This window comes from Pelodiscus sinensis, chromosome 3, assembly GCF_052426305.1.
Source record: "Pelodiscus sinensis isolate ZL-2025 chromosome 3, ASM5242630v1, whole genome shotgun sequence".
NCBI classification, from domain to species: domain Eukaryota; kingdom Metazoa; phylum Chordata; order Testudines; family Trionychidae; genus Pelodiscus; species Pelodiscus sinensis.
Genome location: NC_143054.1, coordinates 177,771,051 through 177,788,502, shown reverse-complemented (window position 1 = coordinate 177,788,502; position 17,452 = coordinate 177,771,051). Strand labels below are relative to the sequence as shown.

General features: G+C 39.9%; 1 protein-coding gene across 4 annotated transcripts in view; it reads right to left on the bottom strand.

Moving 5' to 3' along the window:
- SPTBN1 (spectrin beta, non-erythrocytic 1) overlaps positions 1-17,452 on the bottom strand; it is a 211,532-nt gene that overhangs the window by 130,185 nt on the left and 63,895 nt on the right. For all 4 annotated transcript variants that reach the window (XM_075925482.2, XM_075925484.2, XM_006122116.4 and 1 more), the window contains exon 2: positions 12,342-12,538. In XM_075925482.2, the coding sequence (XP_075781597.1) occupies positions 12,342-12,489 (148 nt within the window). In that variant the 5' untranslated portion in view covers positions 12,490-12,538. The remainder of the gene's footprint in view (positions 1-12,341; positions 12,539-17,452) is intronic.

The window sequence follows — 17,452 nt, the reverse complement described above, 5'->3', positions numbered from 1 at the left end:
AAAGAGGGTGCAAGTGTAGATATATCCTCACAGAATAACCATCAGAGCACTTGTGCATTTTCCCATAGGGTTTTCTTGCACAAGAAACCCTTCTGGAGCATCCACACTTGCCTTTTTGCACAATAGCTGTAGTACAAAAGGGAGTTATGCCTCGCAGAAGGAGGTTTACCTACATTGGCAAAAGCCCTCTGTTCTGCCGTTTTACTGCTGATTTACTTGCGCAAAAGTGCATTGGAGGTGTGGATGCTCCGCAGGGCTTTTGCGCAAAAACCTTGCAGTGTAGATGTAGCCTGAGACACAACGGGGCCACAATAAATACCTGTGTTTATGCCATACCACAACCATGCTTTTCTTCTGAGTTTAACAATGCTATACCTATTGCTTGTGCCCCAAACTATATTTAATAAATTTGTTCCAAAAATAGTATCATTTGTACTATTTGATAGATCCATGTGTGCCACCCTGTACCTCAAAGAAGCACCCTGGAACCTCCATATTCACCTGTGCCATAGAATTATGACATATTTCATGCAAAGCATGCCATGTAAGATATCATATGAAAGGTCATGATCTGCTGAGACTCACTGCTCTGCTCAAATGTATATATCAAGTGTGTGGATCAAGTTATGAGATTTTGCTGAAATATGTTGTAAATTTGAGAGTGTCTACCGCTAGCTCCCCAGTGACAACACGGGTGGTGATCCCCACCCAGAAAGGTGATAAATGCTTGTTAATCAGCAGGAGAATTATAAACAATGGATTTACAATACCATTAGAGAGTTCCACAAACATCACACACTGGGGAATTGCTCAACTCCATGACTCAGCGAAGTCTACTAGGACAAGTCTGGGCTTGTGTAGTCCAGGGACATGGACTGCCTTGGCCTTTCTCCTCCCACAGCCCCACTGGAAGCAACCAAAATGCTGGGAAGACAAAGACGTCTGCTGAGGAGATCTGTCCCAGGCTTAAAAGGAGAAGCTTGTGAATTAAGGACGGAAACATCCAGTGGGGAGAGAAAACTGTTTGATCCAAATACTGCCTAGTTTGATAAAGTTTAAAATTTAGACTGGATACTTATATTTTATTTTCTTTGCTAACTATCTCTGACCTATTGCGCCTACCAAATAATCACTTAAATCTATCTGTACTTAATAAACCTGTTTTCTATTTTACCTAAAATAGGGGGTTGGTTGAAGTCTTTGAAAATCTCAGTTCAGTTTACAAAAGCTTGTGTTTGTCCTCTCCACATCGAGGGCAGGGTGGATTGGGTAATACATTTACAGTGGCCAGGCTTCTGACCAGTACCAGAGGATAGTTCTGAGGTGCAAGGCTAGAGAGCTGCGAAGGAATGGGCTGGTGCATTTCTCTGTGCGATTCTTGAGTGGCTCAGGGAACATGCATACAGTCTCCACATACTATTGCGCCAAGTAATAACAGTGCCTGGAGGGGTTCAATGCTTGTCACTAGAATCATGAGAGATAGTTCAGACTGGAGAGTTGAGTGGCACTGCAATACCCCAGTTTTGGGTTTTACCCCGGGGATCCCATCACATCACATATATAATTTTCTTCTGCACAAGCCTGTCAAGACTTTTTAAAAGGGGGGGGGGGGGGGGAGGAGGAATAAAATAAGGCAAAAATAAACAATTTTACTACTTGCCTGTGAATTTGTTTTTTAAATTATCTCAGTAACCTTAAAATCAAATAAATGATGTACTGCTTTAAAGATAGGGGTTAAGCTTTAACAATTGTTATGATCAACGCATATTGCTCACCACAGGCGGCCATATACAAGCATGGCAGTTGATGTACAAAAAAGTAACAGTGTCTCTTCTGTCACACTCCTCTCAATGCCCCATTAGAGGCTAGAATTTTATCACTGATTTTCAGGACTAGAGCGTATCACTCATTTTTACTCCAGCTTACTTACTTCTATGCTGGTTGCAGTAGGCATTAGTTCCAAGGCTGGAGAGTCCTACCTGTGTCATGCCAGGTCTACACTAGAAAAGATCTCCTGGTATCTCTGTACTGGTACAAATATATCAACAAATCCTCCCAGCATAGATACAGTTTATAAGTGGCAATGAAAGGCTTTTGCTGAAACAGCATAGATTGTTTCCCCAACATAAATAAGCTATACCAGCAAAACAACTTATGCCGATATAACTGAATCTACGACCCTGTCTACACTACCACAGACCATTGAGGCTAAGTTATGCAACTTCAGCTACGTGAATAATATAGCTTAAGTCGACGTTCTTAGGTCTGCATACTGCAATATCTTCACTATGATAAATCGACAGCTGACACTCTCCTATCGACTCTGCTTTCTCTTCTCATTTTGGTGGAGTATGGCTGTCAATGGTAAAGAGCACTTGGCAGTCGATTTATTGCATCTGCTGCATCAACTGCTGCCTATCAATCCAGCATGTAGTAAGCCTACATTAGAGAGTTTGCCAATATAGAAATGTTGGGGGTAAAAGAAACCATACCCATAACTGACTCTACTGTACCAGAAGAAGTTTTTAGTTTAGAGTTGGCCTTACTAACTGACCATAAAGCTGTGGTTAACCAAAATTGAGCAACTGCTTCTATTTTCTTCTCTCTTTCTCTCTCTCTCTTTCTCCTCCCCTGCAAGACTATGTGAAATTTCCTCAACCTCGTGTAATAAAATTTAGAAATTCCAAAATTGATTTAATTTTAATGGGCAACATGTTAAATGACTAGCAAAGAACTGTAAATTACTATCCTGCTGATACAGCATAATACTAACAAACACACTTGATGGGATATCACTGTGGCCCTTTTGTTCAAATCAGGAATAATCCAGGAAGTGGCAGCGATATGGTTGTCTTGTAAGAGGAAGAACATTACAAGACAACCATATCGAGAAATTGGAAAGGGTACAGAGAAGAGCGACAAGAATGATTAAAGGCCTAGAGAACATGACCTATGAAGCCAGGCTTCATGAACTGGGCTTGTTTAGTTTGGAAAAAAGAAGATTAAGGGGGGGGACATGATAGCTGTTTTCAAATATCTAAAAGGGTGTCACAAGGAGGAAGGAGAAAATTTGTTCCTCTTGGTTTCTGAGGACAGGACAAGGAGTAATGGGCTTAAAGTGCAGCAGGGGAGGTTTAGATTGGACATTAGGAAAAAATTCCTAACTGTCAGGGTGGTCAAATATTGGAATAAATTGCCAAGGGAGGTGGTGGAATCTCCCTCTCTGGAGATATTTAAGAACAGGTTAGATAGACATCTGTCAGGGATGGTGTAGACGGAGCTTGGTCCTGCCTTGAGGGCGGGGGGCTGGACTCGATGACCTCTCGAGGTCCCTTCCAGTCCTATTATTCTATGATTATCTGCTTTGCTACATGTCTGCTATTCACCAAATGGCTGTGGATGGATGGAAATGATTATGTATGGCAATACAATGTATCTTCTCTCTTAGTCTGAGAGGTCTAAATTTTCAAAGGATCCATTTATTTTAGACGTCCATGTCCTATATCTCTAACTTTCAGAGATGCTAAGAACTCACAATACTAAATGAATCAATAAGTACAATGAGTGATCAATCCCTCTGAAAAATCAAACCTGGACTGTCTGAAGATGGGCAACAAAAATTAATGAATACTTTTGACCATGGAGTCTTGAGTTGGCACTGTTATAGTGCTATCATCTAGGAAAGATAATGTACTGGGAAAAATGGAAGAAAAAGAAACAGCACAGGATTTTAAGTAGGCTTATGAGGATCTCAGCAACCAGAAATGGATCATATGCATTTCCTTTCTTTTCCATTTTCCTGGCTGGATTATGCATTGCTACAGTAAATACATCAGAAAGACTTATACTTGTCCCTTTACAAGTAGTAAACAGTTCATTCTAAAGGACCAATGGGAGTATCCTCTTGATTCCAATTTTAGTCCCAGGCTGTGTCTACACTGGGCCACTTATTCCGGAAAATCAGCCGCTTTTCCGGAATAAGCTGCGAGCTGTCTACACTGGCTGCTTGAATTTCCAGAAAAGCAACAATGCTCTACTGTACAAAATCAGCCACTATTCCGGAAAAACTATTCTGCTCCCGCTCGGGCATAAGTCCTTATTCCGGAACACTGTTCCGGAAAAGGGCCAGTGTAGACAGCCCAGTATTCTTTTCCGGAAAAAAGCCCCAATCACGAAAATGGTGATCGGGGCTCTTTTCCGGAAAAGTGCGTCTACATTGGCCCTTTTCCGGAAAGGGCTTTTCCGGAAAAGCAGCCTGCCAATGTAGACGCTCCTTTTCCGGAAAAACTGAAAACGGAATAGTATTCCGTTTTAAGCAGTTCCGGAAATTCATGCCAGTGTAGACGTAGCCCCATTGTTTTAGCTGGGTTTTAAGACTGCAATAATTTTAGGTACTAATGAAATAATGGGACTACATGTGAGAGATGATGACAAGATTTATTCCTTAAAAAACTTAGGTTAGCTGACACATTTAAAATAGCTATACATTTGTGTATTGCCATGAAATTGTACTTTTTATTCAGCGTTATCTTCAGTACTTGAGTGGCCCTGAACATTCCAACTAACTGAAAAAGAGGTTCATCTGCTAATGCAATCCTGTGGGTTTTATGTTTCTGTTTTGTATCAAGTGAATCCTTCAGATGTCCTTTATACCTGACATCCATTCTTCTGTGAAGTCTTGAATGCTTCTATATTATTTAGAAGTCTCCCTATACTTCAGGCTCCACTCCCCTTAAATACTTCTTTTTAAAATCAATGTATTTAGTTTTATTAGGTCCCAGATATCTTAACAAACAGAGGTACATGAGATTTTAGAAGAGGTTAATCTCAGTAGTAAATTTTAACAGCTCAAACGAGCCTTTTTAGTTTTGATGGGGTACAGAATTTACATCATTGCTTTATATTCCTTTGTTACTCATTTTGGACCTAATGCTTAATTCCAACGGTATATTTTTATTGAGTACTTCACACGCTGAAGGGGCAGAAACTTTGGTACTAGATGAGATATGTTAGTCCTGGGTTTCTGCAATCTTTCAAAGAAAGCCCATTTGTTTTTGTCCTAAACTAAACTATTTCAAGAGCCACAACACACACAAAGCTAACTGCACACATACATAAATATGGCATGCTCGGGGTAGGGGGAGCAGGGCTAGGGGTACAAGAAGGGGTGTGGGGTGCTGGCTCCAGGAGGGCGTGGGGCTTCCTGCCAAGTGGCACTTTCCAGGAGTGGCTCCTTGTTTGCAGTACAGCAGTGCTAAAGCAGGCTTCCTGCCTTCCCCACCCCACTCTGCTCCCAGAAGATGTTCTTAGGGATGGGGAGTGGGTGGCACATGGCTCTGTGTGCCGCCTCTCTCTGCCAGAACCACCCCCTCAGCTCCCATTGGTCACAGTTCCCTGTTCCTGGCCAATTGGAAATGAAGGGATGGTGACTGGCAGCATCCACGTGCAGTCTTCTTCCCCTCCCTCCCTGCCATAGGATTGCTCTGGCTGCTTAGCAGCAGCTCTGCTCCACTTCCGGAGCTCCGAGTGACTGGGAGAGGGGGCAGGCTGCTGACCCTCTCTGCCAGACAGATAGCAAGGACAAACAAGTATATGCCTAAAAAAAAAGGTAAACAGTAACTCGATAAGAGAATTTCAGTCTTTCCCATGGTTGATCTGGAGCTGTGTACTGTACAGTGTTTTATCAATATGACTAAATACTCTTGAGTAATAAGTAAAAATGCCTACCACAATGTAATCTGTCAGTGCATGAGGTTCTTTGGGAACCTAGATAACACATGTGGGTAGTCCAAATTCAGGCTCAACTATTGTGGCCAAATGCTACAACGAATCTACCCACATAGGGCAGACTCACTTTGTAGCTACCCAGAACATCTCCAGTATGATTTTTTGTTGTCTCTAAACCTAAAATCCCAATATTAACAAAGAAAAATACAAGAACAGAATGAGCTCTTTGAAAACTTCATTTCCTACAATTTTCTTATGGATGCAACTCAAGTTGTTCACAATGAACAATGAGCCATGCATGGCTTGGGTCTTGTTTGTCTGAAAGACCACTTCTATTCCCATGCACAACCATGATGCGTAAGGTCAGATGAAGCTGCTAACACTCCCCCCTAAGTATGAATGCTTGATAGGCTGGGGACTGAATGTCCTAAGTGGAGCATTCTTGATCCTGGAATTCCCCTCCCTTGATGATCTTCATAATCCCCTCTGAGATTGCCTGAAAACAGCTTTGCAGTGTTCCATTCACCTGTTAAAATTAAATTGCAGGATCTAACATATGCATTACCATAGAAGGAAGGGCACAAGCTTGAACTCAGCTAAAAAAACTAAAGAGACAAGCCTCTTTGGCTTTGTCTACACCAGTGTTTCTCAACCTTTTTTTATAAAGTACCCCTTTTAAAAAAATATATATATATATATATATATATATTTATATATATATAAGTACCCCCAGTACCTACAGTTTTCAGACACACCATTTTTTTCTGCCATTGCAACACATTTATTTAAACAACTTAATTGTAGCGGGGTGGGCGATGAAATTTTTGGGTGTAAAAAGTACAAAAATAATAAAGTGCTGTAAAACTTAAAACAAAAAATCAGTTTTCTCCAAATTTCAGTTGTGTTGATGTACCCCCCAGACTTCTCTCAAGTACTCCAAAGGGTAGTTGTACCACTGGTTGTGAAACACTGCTCTACACTACATGGTTTCTAGTGACATGGCCATGTCAATGCAGCCATTTCACTAAAAGTTGGGCAGCAAAAACAACCTTTTTCTGCACAAAATAACCTTCTACCTCCTCATCTGGCATTTGCTTTGTCCGCAGGAAAGTACTGTTTATACTAGCACTTGCTGAGGCAGAGCTTTTGTCATTCATGGTTGGGTTTTTCAAGCACCTGAGAACAATAAAAAGCTTTGTTGCTCAATTGCCAGTGCAGACAAAGCCTTCCATTCCAAAAATTATGAAGTTCCTCCTTCCTGAGTCTTACAGCTGAGTCTTAGACCTCCTACTTACTCAGGTAAACCAGAGGGACAAAGGCTAACATTTAAAATGTGGAGTGAGGTGAACAGCTTTAGTCAAGCCAATTTGAAATATCTGAGCTAATTCTTTATCAACATCTCTTGAACAATGGAATATTTTGGAGGAGGCAAACTTTTCTTAACCACCACTTCACAAGAATGTGCTATAATATCATGGACAGATGGCATTTGAACAAGCAGGATTATTCACACTGGCTACAGATGCACGAGTTGTGCAGTTTCTAATGCCAGCAGCAGTGCCACTCTTTACTATCATTACCTATGCGGGTGCATAAAGAATCAGGATCTGTCCTGTAAGACTAATGCACGATTTGTGATACCCAATAGACTGTTTGATGATAGGGCAGGATAACAGGGACATGGAGATATGAATTTTATAAAGAACACTATATAAACAGGAGAAAATTCCACAGACTTACAATGTATCTCACTGAACCTGCACTCAAATGTTTGTAGCAACCATAGCTATTTAACAATTTTAGAACAGGAGTTCTCAAACTTCATTGCATCATGACCCCCTACTGGCAACAAAAATTACTCTAAAACCTTAGGAGGGGATACTGAAGCCTAAGCCCACCCAAACCCTTCTGCCTCAGGTGGGGGGGGACCAAAACTCAAGCCCCACCACTCCAGATGGGGAAGACATGGGGCAAAGCCAAAGCCCAAGAAGAGCTTCCTTCAGCCCCAGACAGGGGCCTGTAACCTGTGCCCTGCCACTGAAGGGTAAAGCCCAAGGGTTTTATCTATGATCCCAAGCAATGGGGCTCCTCCCTGTCCACCTGGTGAGATGGAAGGAAAGATCATCCATCAGGCAGAGAAGCAGGAAATGCATTTGGAAAAGTGCTTGCCTGGAGTACTGGTTCAGACTATAAATATAACCTTTGGTTTTAAATAGAAGTATTTTTAAGCAGGGCTACACCAGTGGAAGGAGCCAAGTCTCTGGCTATGGCTATGCTACAGATTAAGTCAAAATAAGTGATGCTGTTCAGGGGTGTAAATTAGGCACCCACTTGGGCAACATAATTTATGCTGACAGAAGCTCTTATGTGGATAGTGCTGTTTCAGTAGGAGAGCCTTCTTCGGGGTGGATTAATTAAATCAATGGGAGAGTTCTCTCCCATCAGCTTAATGCAGCTACACAGATGCATGCAGCTGTGCCACTGTAAACTCATGTAGCAATAGCTTCTGTGCCACAAGGCACCCACAATGCCAACTATAAAAGGAAAAAAGGTAAAAATGTATACACTTATAACAATAGCGAGCAATGCCTGAAAAACCTAATCAATTCCTCTACATGAGAAGTGACTATCTATAGTTCCATACCAAATCCATAGTAGATTCTCTGTTTTTTAAACTGTTGTCTCTCTTAAATTATCTGAATTATTTAAGCACCTACTTCTATGTCCTTTAAGAGATTGTTTCATGTTTATTATTTATTACTCAGATAAGGTGAGTAATAAGGTGTGTGATCTAGCTGCTACGGAAGTCAGTGAAGCACCTGACGTCAACAGGAGCTATATCAGGTGCCTAATTCTTACTAATAATATTTGTAACAAAAATAACATCAAATCTACTGGATAAAAGTAAAACACCAAATATTTTAAATAGGTAATAGTAAAATGCAATTTGCTCCTCATGTAATGTCAAACTTTAAACATCACAGGGCCTGATTCTAGTCTTACACTAGAGTCACTGCTGATTTGCGTCAGTATGCTTATATCACAATCAGGCCCTAACTTTTTTTTTAATTAGCTAAAAAGAACTGCACCATTACAGGGCAGACATTTAACCTACAACTTTAATTTGCACTGTGCTGATGGTATCTGTGATTTTCAATTAAAAATACAGGTCTTCTGAAAGTAACAAAGTTTAGGATTAGGACCCAGTCCTTCATCCCTTCCATGAGTAGTTGCTCTTAAATTCAACAGGTTAATCACATGAATAAGAGCTTCAAGATTTGGCCTTTATTTAACTGCATGAATGATTTCATATTCCTGTCACCCAGCTCTAAGCCTGAAAACGCAAGATAGTCAGGCTAGGTCTACACTACAAAGATAAATCGGAAAAAGAAACATAATTTGTGATACACAAATTGTGTATCTTTTTCTGATTTACTTCAGGAAGAGGCTTTTCCGAAATTTGGCACATCGACATGGCACCAAATTTCAGAAAAAAGCCCTCTTTTGACACATCCCTTATTCCTCATAAAATGAGATTTACAGGGATGGCAAAAGAGCAAGTCCACATTTTCGGAAAAACAGATGCACACCTTGGAGGCGGCATTGGAGGATCCAGGAAAAGTACTACAGTGTAGATGTAGCCTTAGAAACATCAAGGTGTTGTGAGCCATCAACTCCCACTGACTTCACTAGGTAGGGTTTGGAGACTCAGCAAATTGCAGCATTGGAGTTTTGTCCTTATGAATGAAAGAAGATAGTACTTATCCCTTGCCAAAGTAAATTTTATAAATAAAATATTTTAATACATTAACAATTGTTGTATGTGTAACTGCTCTTCTAATCAAAATTCCAATAATCAGAAACCTCAGCACATTTTGAGCTATTTTCCCTCCTCACAGTATGTCCCACACTACTGAGGTATTTTGTTCAGAGGTCAGGAATGTGGACATGCTACCATGTGATCCAGGAAATCATTTATAGAATGCATAAAAATTACTTTGCAGTACAGTGCCTCAGAGCTAAGGAAGCATGACATAATATCTCTGCCACTCAAACATGTTTGGTTAATGTGCAATCTTTCATATGCAATAATCACATGCCTTTAAACAAAAAATAAAGAGTCAAATACAATTTGCATGAAGATCAGAACGTAACTAGAAAGGAAATTATATGGATTTTAGAAACTTTATAACTTTAGATAATGGCATATCTTTGTCAGAACTTACTAATGATTGTGAAAGCCTCAAAATATAGCATTTGTCCATTTAAGAACATCTTGAGTGTTTTAAACCTTGCCAAATGAAAAGACTGTGAAAATTATACCGTCCTTCAGATTCCTTTAAGATCTAGAAATTAATATTGTGTACTGTGTTGTACATCATAGAACCATGAATCAAAATAATTTGAATATGCAGCCAAAATTTTAAAAACTGTGAAGATTCCCATCTGATGCATGTAACTGAAGCAGTTCTGATTTCTAGACTTATTTCCATAGCAGATGAATCAAAACATTCATTCAAATTTAGTCAGAAGTTATATTCTAGATAAGAAGGACATGTTCATGATCTACCAAAGACTAACTACCTTTTAAAAAAATGTAAATCACAGTGGCTAAGTGACATTTCATAACAGTTTATTCAGAAAGGCAATAAGTATGGTAGTATGAGAAAACATTTACTACTGCACTCTCTGTCTGGACTCTGACGAACAGAACCTGCTGTGTCCATTTTGATAAAGAAACTGAACCAAAACTATTATCAGTTACTGTAATATAAATCTGGAATGACTCTACTGATTTCACTGGAGTAACTCCTGATTCATACTGGTGTAACTGACAATAAAATTTGGCTTTCTGTTGTCTTGTTTTTAATCAATTAAGTCCGTATTTCTCAAAACTAATCTCTGTACACTGGAAATAGGAACTTACTGTGAATTGCAGGACAAGTTCATACACTCATTGAAGTACTCTGGGAAAAAGGGATAAAAACCTTCTATTTCAATACTACTATGTGTGAAAAACTAAGTGTGTGTATATATTATCACCAAGACAATGATTAGACATTACACTTCAAAGCGTACATATAACATTAATCAGACAACATAATCTAGTCAAATAACCACACTGATGTGGACAAGTTAAGTCCCTCCTTTTCAAAGAATTCAAATCATTCAAGGAAACTTACTCAGGCTGCCTGAGAAATTTCACTTTCAGATTCTGGGAAAGTTTTTAACCCACAGTAGAGATTTTAGAAAACTGACTAGAGCAGTCAATGAATGAGGCACTTAGTATCCTGAAGGTGAATTAAGGAGCCTCTTTTCTTTGTTTGGACTTAATAAGGTAACAAACAGGTCAGCTGGACCAAAAAGAAGCTACTCACAATCTGCTGTACAGATTCAGATTTATAGCAGACCAACTTTTCTAGCTTGTTCCAAGGACAGTACAGTACACGAGCTCTTCAAATTTAGTCCAGTACTACATTTACACGTTAAGCCATCTATACTGAGGAAATGGTGAAACTATAACAATATTTTATTTTATCAGCAGTGACCAAAAGCACATTATATAAAGTGAGGTGTAGTATCATCTAGTTAGCACGTTCTTGTCCTACTCGTCAGGCTAGCTGGAGGTTGTATTGCTCCCACTGTAGCTTATATGGGCTGATTTTGAGGGAAAACTGTTCTGACGTGGGCCTGGCTGTGCTTTATTTGCACTAGAACTTGCCAGAGCTGAGCCCCAGCACCTCCAGGTTTGGCTCTTCATAGCCTGGGCACCTCTGCGCTTGTTGCATCAGTTACAAATGTAAAAAAATTGCTTGAGCCCCAGCACCTCTGTGCGACACATTAAGCATGGGTCTGGTTCACACATGGCAAAGAATGACTGTAGCTCCAAGTGGGATCCACTGCTGAGGCATGTCACAGGAGTCTACACTGGTAGAATTTTCCTCCTTAGGTAGCACTACATAGGGATGTTAAATTTAGATTAATTGGCTAATCGAATAGTCAATGCAATTTGTAGCGACTATTCAATCAGTTGATAAGGGTGCCTCAGCCTTTGAAATGTAGCAACGGCCTATGGCTGCTGCTACACTTCAAAGGCAAAAGGGCTGCAGAGAGCACAAGGCCAGTAGGGGACTCAAGCAGTCCCCCACTGGCCCCGTGCTCCCCGCAGCTTTTCAAAGCAGCAGCGCTGCACAGAGTCCAGGGTCAGCTGCCACTTTGAAGCATGCCCTCTTCTTCCCACTCCCTTGCTGCCTTTTTCTGATAAAGGCAGCAAGTGGGGGGAGCAACTAGTCAACTAATGTGTCGGCTATTCAATAAGCATTTGCTTATTGCATAGTTGACTAGTCGTTCACATCCTGAATACTACATACGACATAAATAAAGCTTACTACTCAATTATATTAGAATTTTGAGTCTTGGACTTTAGTTCTGTCAGGCAGCCAATAGAATGTTTTTAACAGGGACAAATACACACAAAATTCAAGAAGGGATATTTTAAAAGCATTGGGCTGTCCCATGAAGCAATAAGTCACTCTTATACATCAGATTTCTACTGAATGGAAATCTTGTTTTGTTAAGTACTTGCACTGAGTTCCAATAACTTGAATGCTTACCAGCTAAGGCCTTAATGCGGGATCGCTCAAACAGTCGTGCAGAACTATTTTCATTGTCCCAGTCATCGACATCCCAGCGGTTGTTCACATCACTGTATTGCTGTTGGATTTCAATATTGTCATAGTCTGTTGCAACTGTTGTTGTCATCTTGCACCTTCTCAACCTACCCTTGGCATCAGTTTCTCCTTAGACAACTCTGTAGAAAGGAAAAAAATAAACACGGTGGCTTAAAAATATACACGTACATTGAAAAGAGGTGAAACTAAATACTTTCAGCTTCGAAGTCATTGGCTTCATTTGGTAAGCTGAAGAAACAGCTTCAATACAATTCAGAAATCTTAATAGCCTTCCAGTCCTACTGAAATCCACTGAATACCATTTACTTCCAGTAAAAAAATAAATAAATCATAATGACTCATGACAAATAGAATGGAACATGCTAAATAACACAATTAGATATTTCGGTAGTTTTTATTTTCAAAAGTTATTTGTTTGCATTTTATACCTGTGAGACTTGACTGTAAAACATTAATTCTAGATGAGCTAGCGACAAAAACCTAATTTACAAAAAAAGACTTGGAGACATTTCCAAAGACTCTTGTCAAAAATTTAAAATACACTCATGTAAGAATTAGCAGAGTGTTTTGACAATCAGGAACATTTAGTATGCGGATAAAGAAACGTTTATTTCTGCATATGTAAAGTCCAAGCAAATGACCAGCACTAGGAATTTACCTGAATCGCACTCAGTGAAATACATTAATCACCATTTCCTTGTACTTATTTCAGCAATGAAATGGCAGCATACCAGTCACAACTTTTTGTGTTTCTCAAATGCAGCCATCATGGCTACATTCCGCCAGCATTGGCTTTTCATGCCTACTGGGCAGTGATTAGGTGGGGGGGGGGGGGGGGGCGGGAGGGCATACAAATATCATTTTTCATAGAAACAGACTTACTAGCTAGCAAGTCTTTTTTAAAAAAGCAATAAAAAAGCAAAAGAAACAGCAACAACAACAAAAGACAAGAATGTGCAAACTACATTATTTGTTTCTATTCTGTTTAGCCCAGTAAAAAACAAGAGTCAACTGTACATTATTTTTAAATTGAGTCTACAATAAAATCCGACATACATGCATTACAATTTAGACATGTATATGTGCATATTTATTTGTTTTCCTTAAAGTTAATTACGTTTTTTAGGAAAAATTGTTAGAGTGGCCACTAGCATGAGTTCGTGACTGCACTCTGATGCCACCAAAATATTTCCCTTGAGACCCTCTCCCTTTTCCCCCAGCCCATCTATTACTGTTTTCCATTCAAGGATCTTAAAGAATTTTACAAGCACTACAGGTCTGCAACATACTTCTACCAGAGGCTCACTGATGCCATCACAAGAACAGTGCAAGGAAGGAATCAGCCCTCCTGAGGCATGAGAGGGGAGAGAGCTGTTATATTTCCCCCCTGGTGCTATACCAGCACAAGGTATTTATTTATCTTGTGTCAGTGGCCAAAATGTTGTGTGGCTTGAATCCAGGCTCCACCCATTCTCTGCCTGCTCCCCCGCCCACCTACTCGGGCTGGAATCCTGAGTGTGCACTGTTACCCCCTGCAAACCCAAATCTCAGGCCCAAGGAGACTGTAGAGAGATATAAACAGGTTCTTACTTGTCATTTATGCCTTCCTCTGAATGTGGCTGGGAATACCAGCCACTTCCCCAGCCAGGCTTCTGAAGTGCCCAGAACGGCGATCGCGGCCCCGCCTCCCAGATGGGGCTCCCAGGCTGGGAGGTGGGGCCGCCATTGGTGCTGGGAGCCTGTGATTGCGCAGAAGCCTGGCGGGGGCGGAGAGAGTGGCTGGGAGTGCCAGCCACTGCCCCTGCCCCGCCAGGCTTCTGTGCAATCATAGGCTCCTAGCGCCGATCATGGCCCCGCCTTCCAGCCGCTCCCCCCGCCCACAGCAGGCTTCCGTCCGGTGCGCAGCCAGAAAAATCAGAGAATACCGGACATTGCATATGTCCGGTATTTTCTGATTTTTTTTTTACCAGACAAAGAGCGCACATACCGGACTGTCCGGTAGAATACCGGGTACCTGGCAACCCTACCTGTATCTCTGGTGGTGTGTTTGTGTGCAAGTGTAATCTTTGCTCTTGACTAGGAAAAAAAAAAGTACCACACTTTGCAAGGGAAAAATGGAGTTCTGAATGAACTCTGCATATGTTTACTGAATATTTCTGATGAACTAAGCCTAGAATGTTTGTTGTAAGCCATTAAATAAATATGCAAAAGATGAAAACTAAATATAAATTACAGTGCACTATTTCCCTTCATAAATCAACACAACTGATAAAATCAATGCTCAGAAAAATATGAAAAAGAGGGTTGGGACATAGAGAAATCCAACCTAAACAAACAATATGTACTATCCAGAAATAGAAAATGTCAACAAAATAAAAAATAATTTAATTTATATACATGATTCCCCTCTCCTCCCCAAATTCTATAACACAAGACAGGAGATTACAACAATACAGAATTACATAGCAAACTGATTTTGGGCTGAGGCCTGCATTCCTTTCTCAGACATTGCATATTAATGTCAATAGGCTTTAGTAAGGACTACAGGATCAGGACCAATATTTTAAACACAGAAGATCTGACTATGACCCAGTTACTTATCTTACATTTGTTTTAAGGCCTATCATGTCATAACAAAAGCAACATGAGGCATCTGAATGTTTACTTATATGATGATTTAGGTCTACAGAGAAATATGATAAAGATAAAGGTCTGTCTTTATTGCTAAAATGTTACCACATAATAATAAAGGGTCCCAAAGAGAATAGTGGTTATTAATGAGGTACAGGTTGAACCTCCCAAATCCGGAATTCTGTGGTCCAGCAGGGCCAGGGATGTTGCTGGACTAAAGACCCCCAGAACAACACAGTGGTTGGGGAGCCCCCACCCTGGCCCAGAAACCCCGCATCAATGGAACTATGGTCTTTCATCCCTACTTAAAATCTGCAGCCAATGACCAGTACAGCAACAGAAAACTTCTGGAATAATCTAATGGTGAAGCAAAAGTAATTCAAGACAAAGTCTCTGGATTTGGGCTAGCTCTCTGGCACCACCTAGTGACAAATGAAAAGGGAATACAATAGAATAGCAACCAAAGCACATCTGTTATTACCCTGATTTGAGTTCAGGTTACAAAACTTATTGCTATATCTATTTGAAGGGATATATGGATTGTTTTACTAGAATCCAGGTTCTCTCCATCAGCATTTTACATTCTGAAGCTCATAAAAAAATCCAACTCATAGGAACACAAATTGAATTTTGCTGGTCTCTGAATGAGATGTGCTTGCTTTTCCAGCCAAATATCCTAGCATAAAAAGTGTCATTAATTTCCACACAGGAATCCCTGAAGATTTCCACCAAAGGGGATTGCTTTGTTTTGTAATCCCCATATTGTATACAGAGATGGCTAGTGGTTATATAATATACTGTTACTGAAGTGTGTTTGTCAGCTCTGTGACCTTTACAAAAGATGGTAAAAAATCAGAAACAAGTTGTTCTGGGAAGGCGTTTTAGAAATCATACTCCTTCATTTAAGGCATTTTACCTTTTGAGACCAACATTTTCTAACAGAAGACTCTGAAATAGATCTTTTTCAGCCTCAGCAACTTAAAGCAGTTTCTGTCTACATTGATAAACAGACACAGAAAAAGGTGTAAAAAGCCTGAGTAGCACTGATTCTGATTTCATTTAGGCTGGCTCTGGATCAGGCCTTAAATTTACAGAAAGACTCCTAATGATTTCAATATGCATTCGAATATGCTTTTGTTCTGGTCTGTACACTGGCACAAATCAGGAATAACTCCACTGAAGTCAATGGAATTATGCTGGTGCAAAACCAGCATAACGGTGATCAGAATTAAGCCCCAAATCCTTTACACAGCATCAGTTTAGACCAGGTCTTAACTGCAAAATCACAGGTGTCTTTGATATTGAATGTGTGGTGTAATTTACAACATTCCTTCTAATCAACTATGAATCATGACTCTTTTCCCTAAAGTTTCAAATGTACTTTATGAAAGGAAGTAATTCAGAATGGAAAAATAAAATTAGTCAACCTTAAGGATTGAACCTGGTTACTTACTAATTTCCCATAGACTCACATAAGCCACTGAGTTCATCTGTTTCTATATCTATATCTACAAATATGTGTACCAAACAGCTGTACTGTGTGAGTCTCCTTTATTCCCCTAAGTCCCTGGGCCCAATTCATCCTTGGTAGAGATACATTAGGGATGCACTTCGTCCATTATTTCAAACCTGCTTGCCTGGAAAATTTGTGTTTTCCTGCCCCTCCTTTAAGGTTGCAGTAGAAAACAGGCATTTCTAAAGGAAGTGCTTAAGTCTGGAATATTGACTGAGTACTACGGGGACAGGCAAATAGAGAAGAAATACAGCAAAGAAGAAATAAGCACTTTACAGGAGAGCTCTCTGCTATAACGGTAAAGACAATTTTAAAGGAAAACTTCCATGCAATATGAAATAGTTTCCCTGACCTGCTCTGACACACACCAGGACTAAACTGTTAGTAATTATTGTTCCACCAAGGGCCGGGGGAGAAAGAGGTAGGTCAGTATGAGAATCAGATGAAGTTTTCAGTTTCTTATTCTAGAAAAGGAATTCCTGTACTTCTCCTGAGCCAAAATCTTAAATTATGTTCCTAAATTATACCTATCCCTATTAAAAAAAATGAAAGTATTGGTAAGCCAAATAAATACAATATGGGAGAAAAATGTTTGACAATATATTTACAGTCACAATAAGATTCTGTGATCACCATTAATTACTTAAAGAATGATCCACTGTCTATTCTCCAAACAAATTACAGAAACATGTCTTTCATTGTCAGCATGTTACCTTCACTGAAGTTCTGCTCACTAATTTTATTTGCTCAGTTATTCGCTGCTTGATGATTTCAGCAAGATCTTTGTGAGTCCAGATTTGCTCTACTGAACTATATAGTCAGCATAAAACAGGAGACAGTTGTTTTGTTTATCATTAGCTTACTGTAGCATTCTCCAATCATGTGTAAA